We start from the raw sequence: 21530 nt of genomic DNA on the forward strand, positions 1-21530 counted from the left end.
ATTTAAACATGTCAGATGCTTCTCCAAACGTTAATATAAGTACTTTTGAAAAATGTTAGTATTATTCGTTCTTAAATTAAACACTGATCGTGTGATTTGCTACTTCCGAATCTACCATACAGTTTCATTGTTCACAATTATCTGAAACAATTATTTCAAATAATTGTAAAATAAAATAACATCTTATTTGAAATAATATGTCAAGCAGCGTTATTTCAAAAGTGAACAGAAGCATAGAAGTAATTGTCAAATAAAATAACATGACATATTTGAAATAATATTTCAAATAATGTTGTTTCAGAAGTGCCACGGTCTGCGTACAGGCATGTCCAAAGACATATTAAAATATCAATTTTCTTCAGTTTATAGTAGAAAATGAGAAAAAAAATATTAGTGTGTAGTTTCTAATCGGCGCTGTACATTCTCAATATTATAGAAAGAGTCTATTGTAGGGCATCGTGTGTGCTCTTTCAAGAAATGTCGCGGAAGTTGTTTCGTTCCTCGAAGATGGCTCACAGTTGCCGTTGGTCTACGTGAAATAGTAGGGCAGTCTGATTACCGCCAAGCATTCCCATCAACTCGTTTGACCCGCGAACTTCGGTTGATGCGTTTAGGGGCCAACGACACGCGTTCCAATGACGGCGAGGAGACGTAACCCGCATTGTCATCTCGTTTAGACGATTGTTTGGCGGCTGTACACCGGCAGTGATCCGAGACTCTATCGCCCGTGTTGTTTGCAGAGCGTTTACGCTGCTTGCCCCACATGCGTTCGGCGCAGCAACAATGAATGAAAACGCGACACTGGTCGAAAAAGCGTCTTCTAAAAAGCTTTTGTGCGAACGGTTCTGCACGATCTTTTTGGCGCAAAGTGCACCGTATCCGGAAAACGAGGGAAACGCTCTGGCCCAATTAAGAAAGTCTGCTTGCTTAACAATCTCCATCGCTTTGATACGTTCTCTGCCGGGAGTGTTTCTATTACTCTCTGCTTCGGGGCGAGCTGTGCCAAAGAAAGGCACGCGAAGCAAGAAGAAGGCGAATGTGTGTGGAATAGAATTTCGTATTCTAATGCGTCCTACTCGAAGCGTCGTATGTACACACGCGAAAGCCAATCCTGATACAGAACCATCACGAAAAGATAGTCATCAACTTTTAGTTCAAAGTTGCCATCTGTATTCTGATCAGTTCTCGACAATTTTTCGTATCGCATAACCGAGGCTGTTAATATGTATACTTCAACATGCAGGGCGTCCCGAAAATGTTGCACTACCTTGAAGGGGTGATTCCCGAGGTCATTTGTAGCAACTTTTTCCTTTGCGAAAATGTTCTGCGCGGCTTCGTTAAGGAGTTATTAACGAAAAACATGGACCAATCAGAGCGCGGCTAGACTGGTTTCCCCACTCTAATTTCCCTTATGGTTGGCATTGGCTAATTCTAAATCCGTCCGGTGTAACTGCTCCTCGATTGGTCCGCGTTTTTCGTTAATAACTCGAAAAAAAGCCGCGGAGCACATATTTGCAAAGGAAACAGTTACTTCAAATTACCTTAGAAATCACCCCTTTCAAGGAAGTACAGAAACTTTGGGACACCCTGTATAAATACGCCAATCTGATGTAAAGGGTAGGAAATTTATTCGGTGAAACATCTTGAAAATGATTATAGCTTCACACAAATTTAAGTTACAACGTCATGCCTGATTTAAAATAAAAACTTCGGATGTCTAAAAGTTAAAAGAAATCTGAATATTTAAAAAATGTGTTATACATTTTATTTTTCCCTTCCAACGTGCTTATCTTTTTTGAACGTAATTTCGTGTTCGTCAATTGCATACGAGAATTCGAAAAAATTTGACTTTACTAATATTTTACGATAGCGAAGTTTGTTGATATGTATGCTCATGAAGAATTCCAATGAAAATGAATTGTGATTGTGACTAATGATTTGTGACGAGACGGGTTGGTACCCTTAACTGGATGAAATTCATTGTGTTTGTAATGGGTCGCAAGTAGTATGTGGACGGGGGCCAAGGATGATCTAATTATACCAGATTTTACCAATGACCGTGAAGATTAGTGCATTGAACCTTTGTAGACTGTCGGACATAAATATTTGTAAGAATATTTAGGAACAGATATCGAACGTTACGTTGCCTTTAGAGTACCATAAATTCTGCGAATAGAAGCATCCATGTGCTAGAAAAAACTTGAAATACTGTTCAAAATGAGATTTATTTCGAAATGGTTTCGTAAGGGCTATGTTCGCATTGGTATCAGACAAAGCTTCCGGATATCCTTTTAGAACTAGGGTAAGGAACCCAATTACTGTGGGAGTACCAATAACTGTGCATATATTAATTATATTTATTTTAAAACATAATGATTATTAAAAAAGAGATATATAACATTTAATATCTCTTTTTTAAATATTCATTATGCTTTAAAAATAAGTATAAATACTGTACGCACAGTAATTGGGTCCCTTACAGAGGGACCCCTTGCAGGGGATCCCCATTACAAGGGTGTTATAATGCCACACCTTTGGCATTCACATACCGCATAAAACGAAATCGCACAAAACAAATCGCACAAAAAAACATTGCATAGAAAAGGACTGCATAGAAACAGGTTTGACTTTATGTTTATACTTGCAACTGACCTTGTTTATGTTACAACCTAATCGAAGATCATGATAAAAATCATGATAAAACTGTCGCATTATGGTCTCCGTAACATTTTAACACTCATTTCATTATCCCGTCTGAAATGTAATTATCCTTTCTTAAATGCAATGTAACGGATTTATGTGTTATATTGGATTTTGGAAGATTAAATTCGCAATTTAATCCACAGTAATCATTGATTACCTGCCATTCCGTTTTCAATCGTCTAACGTTAATACATCTTTAAACCTTTTGATTCACCTTTCAATGGTCCGTGTATTGACAGCAGTGTCACCATAAATGTCACAATTTTGTTTCCATAATTTCCACATTTTTTGATTCGGAAAATACAAAAGAACTTAGTGACGTAAATGAGTATTGAAATACTGTCCGAAGGAATCTTACTGTAAATGAATTTTTCTTTTAGAATAGTTCAAAATTCGTTCGAAATGCTGTTGGGGGTTGTAAGCCAGAATACTACAGCTGACCCAGATCCAGAAAACAGTGGCTGTTTAGAATCCCGCAGGGTGGTTCACTATCTCACTGTACGCACAATCTAACCCAGACCTTACTACACATAGCATTATAGGTCGTTGCATATGAAACGACCGATTTCAGAATGCAAATCTTATGAAGTGTTTTAATCAAGAAATACTATCATCATCTACATGTTTATTATACATGTATTCAAGTGTATTGATCTTCATATGTCCTAAATCCAATAGTTAACAAGATATTGTCGAAATCATTTTCCATATGTACTTACCATATTCAACTTGAGGGACATCAGCTCGAGTGCCTACCTACTAGTTTCCAAGTAGTATTGCAAATTATTTGGATAATATTTCGTTAACTATTAGATTTAGGACATATGAAGGTCAATGCATTTGTACGCAGAATTTGATACTTTATCAATTCACGAAACAAAAGTTATTCCATTAAAAAAAAATTACTGTTCGTAGGATCTAGGAAAATATGACCTTGAGATGACCTTCATCCGTACAGACTTATGTCGTTCTCCAAATACGACAAATTTTTCTGCAAACTGTTTTTTGTATCTGTATAAATAACAAAGTTATTAGGGGTGGCAGTGATAGTTGGTAACAAAGCTAACTTTTAAATAATATTTATTTCAATATCAATCGACGCGATTGTCACGTATTCTTTTTATACGAGTGAGAAAATGGACACGATGACGACAACATTATGTGGTGTTTAGTCAAAATATGGCAGTAAATGAACGTGCCTGTTAATTAATGATAGAAAAAGCTCGAAAATGTAGATGGCAATCTAACAAATGAGGAAGTCGAACGACCAAAAAATTCAATTTTTGACTTACTTTAATTTCGTTTTTGCTTACTTTAATCAATAGGTTTTATTTAGAGACAATTATAGTTTGCTTAAAGTTCCTGTTGTGAACCGGACAGTTTATATGCAACTACCTTATAGTTACCTCCTGGTGCATTCGCTTACTCGATGCACAAGCATCTGTCCTCATTTTTGAATCGCTTCGGGGACAGATAACGAGGATACGACGCGTCCAAAATTGGAGTAGACACCGAAATAGGGGTAGTGTCTTACGATCGTAAAGTTTCCGACACAAACGGCGGGCCACTAATAATAACTGGAAGAGAGAAACCGATGCGTTGGATATTTATAGACTAATTTTCTTCTCGGGCGAGGGTTAAGAGCCGCTCGATCGCGCGATACGGATCAGGATTTACAACGAAATCGAGGTAATTTATCGGGAAACGACAACGACGCGCGTTCACCCGCTGGCTCTTTATCGCGTCTTTCGGAACTGCCGCTTCTCATTTTCTCTCGGCATCTGCATCTTTTTAACGAACAGGCGACGCGCCGCACACTGGTCCGAAAATTCAGTGACATTTGGCTCACAAAACCAATGTTTTCATATTGGTATGTACGTACATGCCCGCGGACCTCGAAAATAATTTTTATAATATTGGTATCTCCAAAACTTCTATGTAAACTTTTTCGGATTTTGGAGATTTTCAAGTTTTTTTTAACACGTTGAATGCCATGTCACCCATATGTGGGTGACGGAATTATCTGTCCAGGTTTTGAAATAAATTTTTACGTTAATATATTAATTCTATTAAATTTGATTAGGATCTGTAAAATGCAAGAAAGTTGGAGGACTACTCGATATCATACATTTAATTTTTTTCAATTTTTATTTCATCAAATAACACTTTGATTTTACGGAATCTTTGAGGTTTCTAGTTTGGCAGTCAAAGTGTTAAGCATGCTTAAATCTGAGAAAAATACACATCAATAATCATAATAAGACGCAACTAGCATAATAATCTAAACGTGGTAACCCGATAACTTCAATATCAAATCAGCAATTTAAAGCTTCTGGAATTTTTCAAAAATCAAGTTTGCTGTCAAAAATTCGGAAAAAATTCACGGTCGTACGTGCTATTTGATGCAATGTTCATGAATTGTTTCGTAACGTTTTGTTGAGCAGAACAGAAGAAATGGAGCATAATTCGTTGGAACCGTGTTCGGCCTACCCTTGCGGTAGGGGTGCCGACCTGAAACTCGCCACACAGGGTTTTCCTTGAGGACCCTATCGGCTGGTGTGGCTAAAAATCAATTTGGTTTGAAGGGGCACCCTTGACCATCTGATCCTTCAGCCGTACGCTACTGTGCGAGAGATAGGGGGTGGCGAGGTTGTCAATTCGAACTTGATCGGCTCGACGCGTTCCTAAGAAATTGTGCAAGACAGGGTAGAGACCGTCGCGACGAGGAATTACGACTCGATGCGTGCAATTCGCCCGGGGAGATATACGCAAATGATATATGGGTGGAGAGCATTTCTCCAGCGAGTGGACGTCGACTCGCACAAAAATCCTGCGTCCTTGAGGTAACCGACACTCGAGATCGAGTCGCGACAACGATACTGCAAACCTAGCGCGATATCGGTGGCGCAATGATCGCTGATGTAATAGGATGATTAATATCTCCACGTTTGTACACACAAAATCTTTGGAATCGCGTACGGTTAGCGATTCTCATATTTTTAGGAAGTCGACTTGTAGATTCGCTAGCACTTTGCGGATTGTTGCAATAGTGAAAGACCGTGCCCAGGCGTGCGTCAGGTTTTTACACCAGCGATTATTCCGTAGCGTGAAAGACAAGGTAATCGGCGGAACGGGGAAACTATGTGTATACAGTGAGTCATAGCAATATTCGGACAATTTGAAAAGGGCGATGATTGCTGTTCGTCTGAATTGCGGAAAGAAGTTGTTCTGTATTGTACAACTTTCTTGTGTGGGCCTAATTGAAAATTTAAGCAGTCCGTTCTGTAGATCTGTATTATATGGATATTGAAAATTTCATCAAAATTCGGTCAACATTGCAATACATAGCTATACATAGTTAAAGATAACTAGTAAATTTATTATATCTTATTAAATTTATTATATCACTTATATCCTCAAATATTTGTTACTCGAAAAAGTGGTTCGAAGAAACTTGTTCTGTTTCGAGGGGGAAGTAATTGTATAACAATCAGTGTATTTGTAGGGGGTCGCGTGAAGGACATACAAAGGTCAACTTAATTTTTTTTTAATGGAACCATATAATTTTGAATGCATTAATCGATCCATCTCGGAATTAGCTATAAAAAAAAGTACTAACGCAGTTATATCGAAAAAACCATTATTTTAAGAGATATTTTCATTTAAATATTGCGCATCCGTATTATTACCACAGGAATATCTGCACACTTTCATGGCAGGGTTTAGCCCGGATAAAAAAGTTGCCAAAAGTAACCCTTAACATTTTCCCCACGATTCTGACCAGTTGGACTGTCTTCAAAAAATGTTTTCCACGTCAGCTAGTAAACTAATACAAACGTTCCGAAAAGTCCAATCTTAAAAAAGTGATAGTCTTTCTAGGAGTGTCCGAATATTAGTGTGATTACGTCGGCGACTGTAGGTACACATTTAATCGTCTTTTCCGCATTTTAGCGACGACTGTTTAATATTTTCACGAGCGAGCATAGAGCGTCGAGATCTCCCAGTTCCTTTTCAGAAAAGACGGACAGGCGTCAGCGGGGAACCTCCTCCGCGAGAGCTGTTTGTTTCGTTGAATTGCTCTAATGAATGTGTGTACAGCGGCGAGGAGACCGCATGTTAGCGAGCGTTTAGCTAAGTTTAGCGGCGGTTTCAGATGGCTGCCACTGTTTTCGCGACGATGTGTTATCGGGGCGTTAACAGCATTACGCGTCCCGAACTTGCGGTTCGTTCAACCCTCGCGAATCGTCGAGGGGGTGGCTGAAATTTGTCGGCGGTTTGAAAGCCACTCGAGCGGCAGCATTCAGGCCGGAATCCCGGTTGAATCAGATATCGAACGCCGAAATGAAGAGTAATCGCGGCCGAAATTTATTGCTCAGCTCGGTCACCTAAATGCCATTTTATTTCATCCCCTTAAAAACCAATTTCATTCCAACGGAATTCGTCTCTATTTATTAGCAAGTATAATTTGTTCGAGCCGCGCGTGCATAGACTTTTAGAATAAAGTGTCTTTGTGTGCGCGGCTCTACCCGTTATTTCATGGTTCGCTCACTACTGTTTACGTTCGGAAACGAGCGAACAGATGTGCATGTATAAACTGTTGCGTCTACTCCGTGCAACTCTCGATTCCAGAAAATGTTGGAATTCGGTATAATCGCATTCGATCCGCGACCTGCGTTCGATTAGATCTTTCTGTATAGAATTTTAACCGTTTGAAAGACTTCAAAGACTGATCAACAAACGCTTTAACTCTGGAAAGACGAACGATTCGAGAATAAACACGTTGTCTGCGTTCATAACCATTCGGTTGATATACTCTTCACAATCTTTGTGAACACTAGGTTTACGGGACCCGTCACAATGACGGGTTCTAATATTTTTAATTTACGATTATTGAGATTGTGAAGATCCATCTACGCGGAATCACTCAACAAACTTATTTCCTTAGATATATATTATTTAAAAAATGGCTCAAAACTTGGATAGACACATTCTTCTTATTTTTATAAAGTAATGTAAAATACTCACTTTTAATGCTCCGTAAACCTAGTGTTAAATCGAAAACGAGTTTTCCATACCAACCAAGCCAAGCTTATAAACTCGTAACGTTTACAAACGATGAAGTGTGTCTTGACAGTTTCTAAAACGTTAGTGGATCTCTAAAAAGTTTCATTGAAAGTAACTGTCACGTTCCCATGTATAAGACGCTCATGTCTCACGCGTTCAGCGAAGCTACCCCCACCGCTGGGTGGCAACGTAAAAACTGAGTGCAGGTGGCCATCATGCCACATAAACAAGAGAAAAAATTAAGTTTCAAAAATAAATGTAGGAATGGCAGAATTTTCGTATTAATTTTCGTGTAACGACATAATATATTAAGACTAGACTTCGGTAGATGCGGACCACAACCAGCATTCCGACCATTCCGAGCCAGACTGGTGCGTACATATTTGCACAGTGTGGTAACATAGACAACATAGCAAACATAGAAAAGATAATTGCCAACCACATCCCCAATCCTTATATTAATTAAGCCCCTCTTTCCACACGAACGTATACATAAAATTGTACCCTCTGTAAATCTAAATTTTAGAATATACATGAATTCTCGATATATGTCATCAACACGGATCTTGCTAGCGTCGTTTATCGTCCAGGAGACACCCGAGCCGTGTTATGTTTATACTCTTTTCGGCGTCCGAAGCCTCTCGAGCTTCATGGCCCCTCGAGATGTATACTCCGCGGTAGTGGGGATAATTCCGCGACGTTTATCATGCAAGCCTTGGCGACATATGTAGGGAAATCACTGTACTTTGTTTTTTACCTAAAACATGCTCTCTAGAAATCTCTTTTCCGCAAGTATCAATTTCCTCTCCCAGCGAAAAGCGATTCCACTAACAATAGTACGTAACATAATATTTTGGAGTTATAAGGAATGCGTGTTCAATACCGTAACATAAATTTTACAATCTATGAATAATAAAACCAATACTCCTTTTCATCTACAAGCGCGTCGTACGTTTATATTTGTTGAGATATTTACTATTTATTCATTAATATATTTACTAAATCTGTCATGTTACAAAATTACAGTTCTCATTAATTTTGATGTATTAGAAATAGAGTACTATGCTGAAACATCAAAGAATTATAATTGGTCCACCAATTGACGTGCAGAAAGTGATAAGAAGACCGGGGATATTAAGGACCATTAATTAGATGATTAATGCCTACAGTATTCACACTTAACGTTGAAGATACAAGTGACAATAATTTTTGTCAATATTCTAGAAGAATATTTAATGTTTTATTCCTGGTAACTTAGTTTATCTAGATTTAAAAGGCGACGTACTTGAACACTAACATGAACCACGAAAAAAAAAGAACTACTGATTACAAATAAAATGTTTGACTTGGAAATATTTGTATAACTGAAGAAAAGGGTTGCTTTACGCTCGTTTCACCGATTGTATCCTCCCTCTTAATCTTAAGACACTTTCCTCTAATGTCATTCCACTCGAAGCACGGAATCGATTTACTCGAGGAAAGTATGCAGTTCCATTAAAGAGAGGAGCAACCGGAATTTGCAGGTGGCTCGAGGAAAGTGAGACTCTCTCTCTACTTTTTCTTTTATATCCTTTTTTTACTCTGGAACGAATGAAACTACCCTGGAATTAATAAACCGAAAATCGCATCAAGACTTTTGCAATGAAATAAAATAAACTCGGCGACACACAGTGCGGACAAGCCTGGCATATCTCACTACACGTGTATTTCACAGTTTGGCAAAACTGCATATTAGGAGGAAATTGATATTAGTAATAATTTAACGATCATTTTTATGCATAAATATTGTTATGTTTTTTTAATTTATTAATTTTGTTGTTAAATTTCATTTTTTGTGAATAAGTACCATTACATGTACATTAGTAACCAAATTTAGATTTTTGTAAAAAATTTTGCCATTTGCCGCACTCTCTAGAGTGCCAAAAATCGAAAAATATTACATTAATTGTAGACGAGTGTTGCAATAATAATTCTGTATTTTGGAAAGTGCTCACCAAGGAGTATGCACTCTTTACATTTAATAAGGCAGATTTACTTTTTGTATAAATCTTCAACGCTGGTTTTATTTATTACTTGCATATAAAACTTCAAATTAATGTATAACAAAAACGGCAAATTACATATTCGCCTATATTACTTGTTATAGTTTATGAATTTTATAGTCTTGTTTGCAACTAATTGCTACACTTAATTTTATAAAGTTTTTAAGAAGTCCCAACACTTTTCTTTTAGGACCTATTGTGAAAAATTTTTTAATTTCTTTTTAAATTTATTAGTTCTATTGTTAAATTTAATTTTCCGTGAATAATTAACAATACATATACATTCAAACAAATTTGGATTTTTCTCCAAAATTTTGCCACTTGTCCGCCACAGTTACAGTGCGGAATTTACTATAAAAATTCAATATTTGTGTATATTATGATATGAAATACATTTCTTTTGCAAAAAATGCGTATTAGGATGGAAATTGTTACTAATAATCATATAATAATAATTTTTATGCATAATACAACTTTGCAATAATTATATATCAATCATTTTTATGTATTCGTAATTTGTTTTTAATATGTTTTGTACCTATTGGAAAGGTACTAATGAGAATGCAAAGATAGATCGAGATTGTTTGGAAGAACGCGAATGGGGATCACATTCAAAGTACTGAGAATGAGTCGGATAGCGAATAGCGATTTGTTAAGTTTGTTAATTTTGCTTACTACTATTATAATTTAATTTGTTATTAATTTCGTTTTAAATTTGTTAGTGTTTAAAACTACATTTTTTGTAGAAAAATTGTTAATTTCTTGTTAAATTTATTAATTACATTGGTAAATATCATTTTTTATAAATAATTACCTACATATACATTTATTAGTAATTAAATTTAGTAACCAAATTTAGAGAAGTGCTGAAAAATAGGCCATTTGTCTGCACTGTGCGACACCCGGAATTATTTTCTGCGCGAAGGATCATTATCGCGCGGCCGTTCGGCATTGATATCGCAATAGTATCATTACTCTATTTGTGATACAGCCAATTTCTTTCTGAATCCTGTAGCGTTACGGTACCCAACATTCATCTCCATCGAACAAGATCTATCGGTCATTATTCTCCGTCGCGTAGAATGCGTTGTAGCCGCAGGAAGTCGCGTTATAGCCAGGGTGCGGCCCTGAATTCGTGGTATAACCGGATAGAGGTGGTGTTTGATGTGAGAAAATCCATCGAAAATGTAATTTGCATTTCTTCCAACTGAACAAACTACAAGCAGTGTCGATTTTATAATTTTATACCACCTTTAGTTTGAGATTCCTATATTCCTCAAGTTTGTTGAACTCTGTTGACTTTTATTTTGGCTCGTGTTTAAGGATTATTCTATCGTGACAATAAAGAAAGGACGATTCTATATGACAAAATAAATCGAGTACGAACAGAACAAATTTTTACCAAAAAATTTGTATGGATGGATTTTGGAGCTAAGTGCTCCAATTGACAATTAGCATTGGCTATGATTAAACTGTAGATACAATTCCGCTCAAAGGTTGAGAAGCAGTTACATTTCTTAGTTAAAGAGGTAACCCTGTGCTACGAAAAGTAACTGTCCAAAGTGAAGGTTTGTTATTTAATATTTTATTCGAACTTAAGTTATTGAATTATTATTGAGCTTGAATTATTTATTTCAACAGGCAAATCATTTTTCTTTAGATTATTTCGTTATACGGAGTTTGTTTGAAATTATTTTTCATTTTATTTCTTATTTGATACTTCGTCAAATAAAAACTCAAATACTCTTTAATTCTCTCACGTCAGCATCGTCAACGGTGTCTAAAATACAGATTTGTATTATAGTGTCTCACGCATGTAACTCACATTTTACTATTGTACAACTCAGTTAATCAATTAATTTAGTTCATCATTCCATGTATAATTATTTTTCGTTATTTTATTTGAGTCAAGTATATGCAAATAATTCATACGAATCAAACACAAAGTAAAAATACCGTTTTTTATGTTATTCATTAAATAAAAATAATGAAGTATTTCAAAGAATTCATTATTCCAGACGATCGTTTGTTATGCTATTTCAAATAAAATGTGTCCCACCCGGGTCACTACAATAAAGATTATTCGTGCAATAAACAATTTGTAACTAATCTTTTTAAAATTCTGGCGAATAGCTTCAAATACGAAGAGCAATGATTCTTCCAACTTAAGAGTGAACTATAGCAATTGAAACAAAATAAATTCATGTTACTGTTTTCTCGTGGGTAGTGCGATAAGAAGGTCGGCATTCCGCGTTATCAATGCACTGTTACTCTCGAAATCATCTACCATACGATCCATCAAGCGAAATAAGGTTTACGAGGGGGGATCGCCGCATTGATTGTCCTGCCCATGATATTGGATCCGCACCCAGTGTGTCGTCGTTCCGTTTTCTGACACAAAACTGCAGAGATTCTCTCGGCGAATATGCGACGCCGGTCACCACGGAAAGAAAACTGGCGATCGCGCTATGCCGGCAGAAAAGAACTCGATGCACCATATTCGGAAGCGGCACGGTTTCGTAAGGAAACCTCTCCACGTTGCCTGATGCTAGCGATGGGTCCAAGTTTGATATACGCACGAGGCGTGATCAAAAAGAAACCGGACTTAAAAGTGGGAAAATTGCCATTTTTCACGATTTTCGACTTAAAATCGCACTTTTAATCGTTTATAACTCGTAAACGAATTAACCAATATCGATGAAATGTTCAGCATGGTTATAATTTATTATATCCGTAATTTATTATATATTATAAACCAACTTTTACTATTTCTTTTGCGATTCCGACCAATTCAAATTTTTTTCAAAAATTTTGTACACCTCGTCTAATAAACTAATCCTTCTAACTCCTCATAACATTCAAGTCATTTGATCTAATTTTAAAAAAGTTATGTTGCTTCAAATAGTGTGGACTCAGTTTTGCTCCTTACTGTATAAGAGAAAGCTTGATGGCTTTGACAAAGCTGGGTAAAACAGTATTACAAATAGTAAATAATTCTACTTATTTGAAGTATACGTACAACTTTGAAAATATAATATATTATTTGATGCAACATGTATTTGAAATCGTATCTTATTTGAAGAATATTGAAAATATGTAGATTTCGTCTCGAGATATTTGGTTTATTTAAATAAATGGATATCGATAGATATTTAATTTGATCTAATTTTTTATTCATTTTCTTTATTTTAAATATTTTTAAATATTGTTTTTATGAAATATTTTATTATTATTAAGTATTATCTGTAAATCTTCTATGAGAAATATACATTTTCAATTTCTTTAACCAGTTAACTGTGTTTGACGAGTATACTCGTCATGAAGAAATGGCAATATTTTGTGTCATGACGAGTATACTCGTCAAAACAGCTATAATTCAAACAGCGGTTAATTTTTGCGACGCAACTTAGTGTTAGGAACACATTTTTCAGAGGTCGCAACAGCTAACTGCTTAACGGGACTCGTCAAAATGATGGATTCTAATATTTTTAATTTACGAATATTGAGATTGTAAAGATACATCCACGAGGAATTATTTTACAAATTGATTTCTTTGGGTATATATTATTAAAAAATTTTGATAGATACATTCATATTATTTCTATAAAGTAATGTAAAATAGTCATTTTTAGTGCTCCGTGAGCCCAGTATTAAACATGTCTGCCTGATCCAAAAAATCTGAGAAAAGACATTAATAATCATAAGACGCATAGACCTAAATGAAGTGAACATAGTCCTCCGATAACTCCAATATTAGATCAGCAATTTGAAGCATCTGGAATTTTTTAAAAATCAAGTTTGCTGTCAAAAATTCGGAAAAAATTCATGGTGGTGCGTGCTATTATATACAATGTTCATGAATTGTTTCGCAATTTTTTGTTGAGCGGAACAGAAGAAATGAAGCATAATGCATGAAAACCGCGTTCAGCCTGTAACTACCCTTCTGGTAGGGGTGCCGACTTGAAATTCACATTTGTTACATTTGTCATTAAATTAAGCGGGTGTACTGGTTTTCAAGTCAAATTTCTAACGTTAGCATTATTTTTAATAACATACTCGAGGATCCCCCCTTAATGTGTTGTTGTATTAAACAGGAAATAGACGAACGGAGTTCAACCTCGAATCAGTGTCGCCAGATGAGGGGAGGGAGCAATCGAGGGGAAAAAGTTACCCCCTCTCTGCCAGTGCCGGAGTATGCGGTAGAAGGGGAAATTATAGTGGGGGAATAATTCCTGACCTGGCGACACTGCTTCGATCATTTGTCAATGGCAGCGTGCTCCTTGAAGTTTCGGTGGAACTTGCGATTCACTTGGTCCCATCACTGACCCATGTCCAGGAAAGACACAAGACAGTCTCGCGCGCGTATCTTACGGCATACTTTACTTCGAGGACGTGATCGGCATTCGGGATTCCGTCGCTCGTTGCCTCCCACCGTTCCCGCTATCTTGTACTCGTTCTATCGTAAGATAAACATTTTCCGTTCATTCATTCTCCCCCGGTGACGTCCACGATCCTCGTCGTGCCGTACACCATTTAGCATTTTCACGAAATATAAAATGAGAAATTAGTATATCGTGTCCGGACATAGACGCGTAGCTCGAGGGCATCCGATTAGACCGTGATTAGTACCCTCGCGATGCAAATTAGGCTAATCGGGATGCTTCGTCTTGCAATTATTTGGAGCGTTCGAGAGATACGGACGGCGACGATTAACGCGGGTTCGTTGTATAGCGTACGAAGAGCATGAATGAAATTAATGATTGCTTCGGCGGGAGTATCATTATCGTTTCTGAGTTCGAGGAACGTGAATTTTTCATTTTTCGGTAGATTTAAAAGCAAATGAGGAGTCCAATAATTTTTTCATTCATGATAAAGTATTGTATTTTTAGAGATTTCGAATTTGTTTCAAACATTAATTAATAATCACGATGAGACACAACTAACATAATAATATAAATTTGGTGCCCTGAAAACTTCAAAATCGGCAATTTTATGCTTCCGGATTTTTTTAAAAATAGGTCTGCTATTAGCTAGAATGTTCATGAATTTTTTCGTAATTTTTTGTTGTGACGAACAGAAGAAATAGAGCATAATTCATTAAACCGTGTTCACCCTATAACTACCCTTGTGGTAGGGGTACCGACTTGAAACTTGTCACAGAGAGGTTTCTTTGGGAGCCCTATCGAATGGTGTGACCAAAAATCAATTCGGTTTGGGGTAAATTCTGATCATCTTATCCGGCTATACCCTTCACTTGATAATTTCTAATAAAAGCATTAGAGATTATTAAGAACATGTCTTCATTCAGGCACATATTGTTATAAAAATGGCGAGAAATCTAAATAAATTCGGTCTTGTAATTATTATAAAACAACGTAGACCAGTCACATTTTGGGCCTTAAAACACCATGTCAACGCGGAGTTTGAAAATTTCTTAGAACAAGAAGAGTAAAGTTTCTTAGAACAAGTGCCAAGTTACAGGTGAATTGGAGAGGATCGCCGGCAACGTTTATGTTCTGAACTCGGATACAATAAAAGGGATTATAAGATTGTACTTACACCGTTTGGACTAGATAGGGAATCGCTCGTAAATCTACGACGCGACGATATACGTCTGCTATCTTTGAGTTGCAGAGGTTGCTTCTTTTGAAACGTTGAACGCAATTTGCTTGAAACAACATTCTTCATGCTGGCCGGTTTAATAGCTCAGAGAATTTTTATTGGATTCCTTTGCGATGCCAAAGCGTCGTCTTTTGAATTTTTTTAGATATGTGACCTGAACAAATGGCAAAAAGTAATAGAACAGAATGGAAAATACAGTATTGAATAAATCTGTGAATCTTAATTTTATCTTCGAATTTATAATTTGAAAACACTACGGACCTTCGTCCCAAGCTAATAGATTCTGTACAGCGTCACTTTTCAATGCAAAAGAAGAATTTTCTGTTGGCCGTTAGAATGTCACAGGTATTTAACAACCCTGCTTATAACTTTCTGTTGGTCGACCTAAATTTCGAGAGTTTACTGCTGCATCTACCGGGGTCAATGAGTGTCAACGCGATAGACGATGAGCCGTCGTTGCCACGTCGACAATAATTTCGCGACGGCGTTTGAATGATAGTGGATCTGCCACTGTTATCACGGAAGCAAACAGTTATTTGTTGGAGATGCGTTTTTTTTAACGCGCACGATAATTACTGCAATGCCAGTACAATATCTTCCGTAGTATTTTTTAGTACTATTACCAAATGGTCACGAATACCATCGAGGAATGGCACTATCTGCTACATACAGTGAGCGTAGAAAGTGTTCGTACACCCTTTAAATAACAAAAAAAGGAATAACTTTTTTAAAATTGGACCAAACAGCTTCAGTTTTTTGGAGATGTTAGAAGGATGTATTTATTAGGTAGGGTGACTTGTCCAGTGAATGAGCATAATTAAAAAACATTTATGACGCCCATGTTGAAATTTATGTAGTAATTGTATTTTTGTAAGTTTACAGACGTCCCGCTAAAGAGATCTAATTTTTTTTATAACCTATTCACCATTACATTAAGTTATTTATCATAAATCGTGACCTTTAATGTTTCCTTTGCAATTGCGGCAAAAGCAATTTTTAAATAAATTATTTATACATTAAACAAACTCGTTTACCACCAAGGGCCTCATCAAGCATTGTAAGTTAATTCGGGGGACGCATAAAAAAAGACTCGAAATACAGAAGAAACATATTTGTTTTATTAACATTGCAGTTACACATACAAAATAACAAATGCACAAAACACAATAATGAATTATTTATGACAAAATGAGTAGCTCAAACTTGAAACAGTAAAAGCATTTAAAGAATTTAATGATACTGTTATATTGTTTTCGACTCGATGAAATGATGAAGAAAAGAAGTGAATGTTTATGTAGCTCCTGTGTCTCACAATTAATACAAACAATTTTCATTTAGCATAAAATCCGCAGTCTAATGATTATAGTAAAAGTTCTAGCTCTAAATAATATACGATCTCTTCTAAGGGGAACAATAATTTTGCTTTTAGCGAAAAAGGTACAAATAGGTGTTCTATCTTCATATAAGTTGAACAATAATAGTAGAAAACCAATTGTAACACAATACAGAATTGTGCTTTCTCACTGAACTATCTCCATTAATTTATTTGCAGCTTTGTAAAATTTCGAATATAGTTCTGTATGGTGCAATCATACAATTGTTTGGAATATATTTTACAGTAAAGTTAGTGGACAAAATGGGCTACTATTTTTTCTTAAAGCGATAAAAATAGAAAAAAGTGATGAAAATATAAAAATAGATAAAAACATTTCTGCTTTCTTTTGATGTTTTCTCATGTAATTTTTACTGTATCTATATATAAACATATTTTTAAATATAGATTGGCAAAATGTAGAAATTGTTTTCAGCAAAAATATTGTAAATTTGTAATAAGTGAACAAATGGTGGTAGTTTCTGGAATATTGTTGCAAATTACAGTATTTTCACGGAAAGTGTCAGGAAAATGATGTATGTATGTTACTGATTAAATGTTTTTAGGTAAATAGTAATAGTATGCGTGTTCTAAGCATGTTTAATTTCCCAAGTCATGCAATCACGTGTATTTGTGTTTTACAGACGAACGAGAAGATGTGCAGAAGAAAACGTTTACGAAATGGATAAATTCCCAACTGCTGAAGGTAAGTTTTTAATTTCCGGATCATAACGTAATAAAACACTCTGTACGAAGCATTCATAAAAAATTGGAATTCAGTTCCATAAAAATGTTTAAAAAATCGTAAAATTAGAAATTCTTTTATTCATTTGGTATTTCGATGAATTTTGGATTTAACGAGTACTCATATTCTTCGTAGAATCAACACGAACCAATTACAGACTTATTCATCGATTTAAGAGATGGCAATCGCTTACTGTCCCTTTTAGAAGTCCTTACGTCCAAAGTTTACGTAAGTATGCGACGTTTAACAAATAAATCATCTGTTCAAACATATTTCTTCTATTATATTTTATTTGTCATTTAATTAAATTTGCATACGATGTGCTTAAGTATAATCCATTACACAATGCAATGAAAAAGAAATTGTTGACCTTTTGACCTTGAAATGAATTTTGCGACAGCTTTCTTACGCAGTCGCGACATATAATTTCTTTACATCCTGTACATCTTGTCGCATCTGAATTTCTTTGGGTAATTTCGGGAGAGATGCACCTCATTTTGTTTTCTGTTTATTAAAATTTCAATGAAAATAATTGAAAGTATAGGAAGGCATAGTTTAATTATTTATTTAAATCTCTTTAATAATATATAACGTTAAATGAGCAAAACTTTTATTTTAATATATTAATATACTGTTTAAAAAAAAATTCGAAAAAGTGCATCTCTCCCTAGGGCCTAGGGTTAGATGCACTCCTGATTGGGGATAGACGCACTCCTTTCCATTGAAGTGTAAGATGTTAACAAACAGTGTGACAAAGAACAAGTCTCAGTTTTAATTTATCGCTTCGTAATTAATTAAAAAAGGGATGCTCCATTTTTTATAAAAACGACTGCCTGGTACACTTACATACATTAATGGTGCGTCTGTCACTAAATTGAGGGAGAGACGCAGCTATACAAAAACAAGAACTAGTACAAAAAATTTTGTCAAAACGCGATGAAAAATCTTAAAAGAGTCACTCTCACTATTTAAGTCGATACTGATAGTTAAAACCATATGAAGGTAATAACATTTGTGTTGACCACTTACAAAAATATTTCATCAGAAGTTTGGAGCACTAAGAAGTTTTACTTCTGTCACACGTAAATAATATAATACAGTGATTTCTCTATTTATGTCGCCAAAGTTTGGATGATAAATGTCGCGGAATTATCCCCACTACCGTGTAAACATAACACAGCTCGAGTATGTCTGCTGGACGATACCTGACGCTGGCAAGACCCGTGTTGTTGACATATATCGAGAATTCACTGTAGACGTGTTCTTCGATATGAGATTATTTGCAAATGTTAAAATGATGTAAATGATAACAGAAAAACAGTTGAGAATCGTTCAGTATTGTCACAATAAAAACTGGTGCATCTCACCCTATGGTGCGTCTCTCTGGAAATTACCCTAATCATTGTAACATTCCGATGCTCGTCTTATTTCTGATCGTCCTGTCGCGTAGTGGCATTTGCGCGTACGTTACGAGCCCCGTTAATAGAATTCTAGTCAGGTGCGCGTATGGAGTATTACGAATATTTGCATAAGCGCGACGATTATCTGCGCACGGTGGGCGTACGCGAACATGCCTAACGAAAAGTCCGCGTTGCCCCGTTCATTTAATTCCGTTTCATAGGTGTTTCCATATATGTATTCTTGACGACACAGCCGACGACTTGCGTTCTTTTTATAAATCGCATGATTTACCAATCTTTTTCCGACGATGAGCACAGAAACATGAAGCTGCGCAGAAACGCGTAACAATTGACTCCATGCTTTCTCGAGCAATTAAACGGTTCTATTTTGCAGAAAAGAGAACGTGGTCGAATGAGAGTGCATCACCTGAACAATGTTAATAAGGCATTGCAAATTCTTGAACAGAACAACGTAAGTCGACATGAATGGTACACCGACGTAAGAAAATGAATGTGCGTTTAATTGTGTTTCATGTACTTCCTAGGTGAAACTTGTAAATATTAGTAGCAACGATATCGTTGACGGTAATCCTAAGCTAACGTTGGGATTAGTGTGGAGTATTATTTTACACTGGCAGGTCAGTTTCACGATCGATCTGGTTTGCATTCGATAGAATTTATATATCTATGCAGCGAATAGATTCGCTCCCCCGCCGAGTACTAATTACTTTATTTATGCAGGTACATTATCATCTGAAGGACCTAATGACAGAACTGCAACAGACAAATTTGGAAAAAACACTTTTAGCATGGTGTCGTCAGAATTCACAGGTGAAACGTCGCTTCGAGAAAGAAAACGCGCACGTTTATTTTTTTGTTTAGTGCACTGAACATGTGCGCCTGCTATGGCAGATCTTTTTTTTACACCTCGTCGATATTTTTCAGAATTATCCCGGAGTCGATATCAAAAACTTTACCACGTCTTGGTCGGATGGTCTCGCTTTCAATGCGATACTTCACAGAAGGAAACCGCATTTGTTCGATTTTAACAATATAGCTCGCAAACATCCTAACGCCAGGCTAGACCATGCGTTCCGAATTGCTCAGGAACATTTGGGCATTGAACGGTTGCTTGATCCAGAGGGTAAATATCCTTGATCCTTTGGCAATAAATCACAAGTCAGGACACAATCGAAGTGTCCTTTGGACTGCATCATCCACCTGCAGTAGAGCGATGCTTCCATAGCAGATTTCAATTCGAGACGTGACCGAAGTGTCCTTTTCTCAAAGAATTTCTGTACTAAGAAAGCGCTAATGATACCTTTACAGTGTGGATCCAAAAACTTCAAATTTATAGTGGATTCAGTCAAAAGAAAAATTTTTCAATGTTCCTATAGACCTTTAAACGTGTAGTGTTTTCGACAAAAAAGTACCTTTGGTTTTTCCGCGACTGTATCATGAAGAAAAATCTCAGAGGATAAAGAATAAATTATATATTATATAAAAAAAATTAATTATATTATTATATCATATATATAATTATAATATAAATTATATAGTAGATTCTGAAAGTAGAGGTTTCAAGCTTTAAAATGAGTCCAGGCTTATTGTTGCACTATGTTTTAAAACAAAATTATCACAGTTTAAATATCAACAATTCTTCGAGAATGGAAAATATAGTGTTCAAACTATATATAATAGTTAATAGTATCACTGTACAAATGTGTTGGGTTTGCACGAAAGTTCGTAGCGTTTCGAAATTAAAATTCAAGGATGAAATTAAGATGTTTATTCATAGGTTCATTCAATAACACATATACTTTTTGCCATTTTTGAGGTAACTTATCATGCTATTAAATAAACCCATGAAGAAATATCTTAATTTTATCTTTGAATTTTAATTTGGAAATGCTACGAACTTTCGTTCCAATCCAATAGGCAAAAACCTTTTTCAAATTTGGGAAGTAAGAGAGACACTAACAGCGATTTGAATGCTTCAATAATAGATTATATTTTGGGCAGGAATTTAACTAACGATTTTTTAAAGAAATTCTTGAAATTCGGGATCTAGGTGATGGCGGACTAGCCGTGCTTGTTGCATCATTATTTGCAATGTAATAACTGTGATTTAGCTAAAGAAATTCTTAGAGAAAAGAGGAGAACATAATAAACTAGCAGCGGAGTGTAATAGGACGTAATAACGATGTAATACATTAAATTTACATTTCTTTGGCAGACGTGAATACATCCGTGCCGGATAAAAAATCGATAATGATGTACGTAATGTGTCTCTTCCAATCGCTACCTCATTCCGGAGATGACATAGGCGAGTTAGATCTTTCCGTAGCGAGCGATGGTAGTCCGGTTACGACGCCAGGAGCCGAGGTAGCAATCATTTTAATAATCATGCATCGACAGATAGGAAACAGCAACATATTGGGTCGTTGCAAAAGTCTTGATACAATTTTCGGTTTATTTTTAATTTGCTCTTTATTACAGAAAATTTAACAATCAATCGAGTTGCCGTCTCTGATAATAATAATAATGATTATTTTTATATGTTTATACCATTCGTTCAATAC

At 35.9% G+C, this 21530-nt stretch overlaps 1 protein-coding gene across 11 annotated transcripts in view; it reads left to right on the forward strand.

The window, feature by feature from the left end:
- LOC143358660 (dystrophin, isoforms A/C/F/G/H) overlaps positions 1–21530 on the forward strand; it is a 930016-nt gene that overhangs the window by 13197 nt on the left and 895289 nt on the right. For all 11 annotated transcript variants that reach the window (XM_076795970.1, XM_076795971.1, XM_076795965.1 and 8 more), the window contains 7 exons: positions 17448–17509; positions 17684–17776; positions 19343–19420; positions 19494–19586; positions 19690–19779; positions 19894–20092; positions 21185–21333. In XM_076795970.1, the coding sequence (XP_076652085.1) occupies positions 17448–17509; positions 17684–17776; positions 19343–19420; positions 19494–19586; positions 19690–19779; positions 19894–20092; positions 21185–21333 (764 nt within the window). The remainder of the gene's footprint in view (positions 1–17447; positions 17510–17683; positions 17777–19342; positions 19421–19493; positions 19587–19689; positions 19780–19893; positions 20093–21184; positions 21334–21530) is intronic.

The sequence above is a fragment of the Halictus rubicundus genome, chromosome 11, assembly GCF_050948215.1.
Source record: "Halictus rubicundus isolate RS-2024b chromosome 11, iyHalRubi1_principal, whole genome shotgun sequence".
Taxonomy (NCBI): Eukaryota; Metazoa; Arthropoda; class Insecta; order Hymenoptera; family Halictidae; genus Halictus; species Halictus rubicundus.